At 53.3% G+C, this 2,947-nt stretch overlaps 1 protein-coding gene across 1 annotated transcript; it reads left to right on the top strand.

Moving 5' to 3' along the window:
* Positions 1–2,015: 2,015 nt before the first annotated feature.
* Positions 2,016–2,588, top strand: LOC113780364. Its single transcript, XM_027326171.1, has one exon. The coding sequence runs from the start codon at positions 2,016–2,018 to the stop codon at positions 2,586–2,588; it is 573 nt and encodes a 190-aa protein (XP_027181972.1).
* The last annotated feature ends 359 nt before the right edge of the window (positions 2,589–2,947 follow it).

The following is a 2,947-nucleotide window of genomic DNA, read 5'->3' as shown; positions in this document are numbered from 1 at the left end:
GGCATGAGATTTGCAAGTTTTTGAATGAAGTAAATGGATAAGCTTGAATGATCCAAGGAATTGAAGCTTTCACTTCCTCTGATGATTCCCAACCAAGAAAATAGTTTGGGAGCAAGAAGTCTCCACCTGGATAATCTCGGAAAAATTCTTGACACCTTGCTTTAGTGCTATCAAAATCAATCTAGTAACTCGGCATGCTTTATGGCTCTTGGAACATGCGAGATCCCGTAGTTGCAGAGTACCTTCTTGACAAAACAAGCAAAATTTTTCCTATTTATTACACAATGAGAACAAAGCAAAGCATTGTCAAAGTCCAAATCAAGAAAACATGTCCACATCTCTCATGTCTTGGATAAAACACTCGTACACATTATATCCTTAGTTGAAAGGGAAGACAAAATATGGGGGGACTACTTTTGGGGAGATCAGTGGGTTTGTTTGGACAACTTTGATTTCAAATAAAAAAATTTACTTCACAAATTTCAACCACCTTTTTATCTTCCCAATCACCTTTTTATCTCACATACATCACATCACAAAAAGTGCTACTGTAATTATCTCAAATAAATCATCCAAATAAACTCTTATCCAAACAAACTCACTGATCCTATCTTCAAAATCTTCACGATTGAACTATTCCAAAATTTGATCAATTGCATCCATTGCTTATATTTCACCCGAAAAGTGAGGATGTTAATTAATTGCCAATTATACACCATATGTTTTAACTGATGAATACTTACAGGGAAAAAAATTTACTTCATATGGAAGAGATCTGAACACATCAAGTTGGAAGTGAATAATTAGAGCAAGAAATGTGCAGCGAAATATATTGGATGCAGAGGCCCTGTCCTGGGCCTGTACACGTGGCAGCCCAGGGCGATCCGAGCTGGGCTTGGACCCGGACCCATGGGGAATCAGCCAGGCGCAGGGCTAGGGCTCCGTGGGGCTCGATAGCTACCCCGCAGAGGGCGGGGAGAATCCCCCTGAGCGCGGTTTTGGGAGCTATCCAGGGCAAATCCCGAAGCGTACGGAGGTCGGACTCCTAAGAAGGTATAAGTAGTAACACACAATGACTGCGCAGTACGCTCACTATTGGCAACTGAATCCCGACTGCTTTACTGTTGGTACACCTCCCACTCACCGGAAAACTAACTTGACCGTCGGAGCGCCCTCGGGACTACCTCAGGGCCCCTGTCAGTTCACCCTCTCGTTTTTCTTTCAGGCTTAGGACGCGCTCTATCCATCAGCTCGCCGAGCTCATTAGCTCAGCTCGGTCCGGGGAAGTTCCGTACTTCTTCAGTTGGCGCCGTCTGTGGGAACCGAAGGTACGAGCATTTGCGTTGATGGCGAGAACGCGTTCCAAGCGAACCGTGGATAACACGGATCCCGGGGCCGGTGAGGGGTCCCGGCGCATGGAGACCGAGGCGGCCCGAGGCGCCGGGGGCTCGGCCCTTTCAGGGGAACGAAGACAGCAGATCTATCAATTTGTAACCGAGAACCTCCCCATGCTGGAAGACATAATCCGGCAGGCGAAGGAGGGGGGTGAGGCCGGGGGTGCACAGACCTCTAAGGCGAAGGGGAAGGAGAGGGAGTCGCTCCCCATTCCCTCGGAGGACGAGTCACGGGACCAGCCCCCCAGGAGGAAACGACCGCGGACTCCTCCCAGGCCGCGGGCCTCGGTGGTCGGAGACAGTGAGAGATATTCTTGAGACCGGTCCGCTGGGGGCCGACCGAGGAATCCCTCCTCGTGGAAGCTTGCGCGGAACGAGCCGGAGCGCTCCCCCGCCAGATCCATCAAGAGCCGGCCGCGGGACCCTCCCCAATGGCAGCCCGTCCGGGACGAGCTCGAGCAGATCTTACGTCCGCAACTGTACGAGGACAACTACGCAGCCTCCCCCTTCACCCGAGAGATAGAGGACTACCCGTTACCTCGGAGGTTTAAAATCCCGAACATCGAACTGTACGATGGTTCGACTAACCCGGAAGACCACCTCTCAGTCTTCCTGATGCACATGCGTCTGCAAACCACCGCGGATGCACTCCGTTGCAAGACCTTCCCCATGTTTCTGAAGGGTAAGGCCCGGCTCTGGTTCCAGGGCCTGGCACCGGGGTCTATCCGGAGTTTCACCGAGCTGGCCAGACAGTTCGCCACCCAGTTCGTCTCCTCGAAGACTTACTCAAAAAACGCGGCTCACCTGATAGCCGTCAAGCAGAAGCCAGACGAGTCCCTGAAGAATTTCATGACTCGCTTCAACACAGAAAGCCTGCAGATCAGGGACAAGGATGAAAAGGTGGTCATGCCTGCCTTCATGAACGGGTTAAGGGTTCAGGAACTCTACTACAAGCTTGCCGAACAGCCCCCCAAAAATCTGGAAGAGCTCTTGACCCGGGCTCACGCCGCCGCCAACGCAGAGGAGGCCGCCCGCCTGAAACGAGAGTCAGATCGGGAACTCGGGGATCGGAGAGGACGGGGGAATCCCCCTGAAACCAAGGACGGACAGGCCAGGAAGAACGTCTTCGATCGCCTCTCCAAGGATAAAGCCCACGCTCAACCGCCACTCCCGGAAAAAGGGTATACCCCCTGACTCGGCCAAGGGCACAGATCCTGGCTGTGATGGAGGCCGAGGGTCTAGGAGGACGGCCGCCCAAGATGGGGACGTCCCGGAATAAAAGGAACCAGGACCGGTACTGTGCCTTCCACCGTGATGTAGGGCATGATACGGAGGCATGCTGGACCTTGCGGAAGGAGATTGAAGACCTAATCCAGCGTGGTTTCTTTGGGCGGTTTGTGCAGCCAGGGCGGCCGGGCCAGGAGCGCGGACGTGCCTACCGCGAAGAGAGAGGCGAAGGCTACCGCCGAGACCGCCCTGAGCGGCGTGACGCTGCCCGAGGCTACTCCCCCGACCAGGGCACTCAGAACTTGGCAGGGGTTATAAACACCATA

Source organism: Coffea eugenioides, chromosome 8, assembly GCF_003713205.1.
Source record: "Coffea eugenioides isolate CCC68of chromosome 8, Ceug_1.0, whole genome shotgun sequence".
NCBI classification, from domain to species: Eukaryota; Viridiplantae; Streptophyta; class Magnoliopsida; order Gentianales; family Rubiaceae; genus Coffea; species Coffea eugenioides.
This window is presented reverse-complemented; position numbering and strand designations above follow the sequence as displayed.

Bases quoted from the DNA above. Each gene is read 5' to 3' on its own strand.
- LOC113780364 (XM_027326171.1), top strand. From the start codon at position 2,016: ATGCGTCTGCAAACCACCGCGGATGCACTCCGTTGCAAGACCTTCCCC.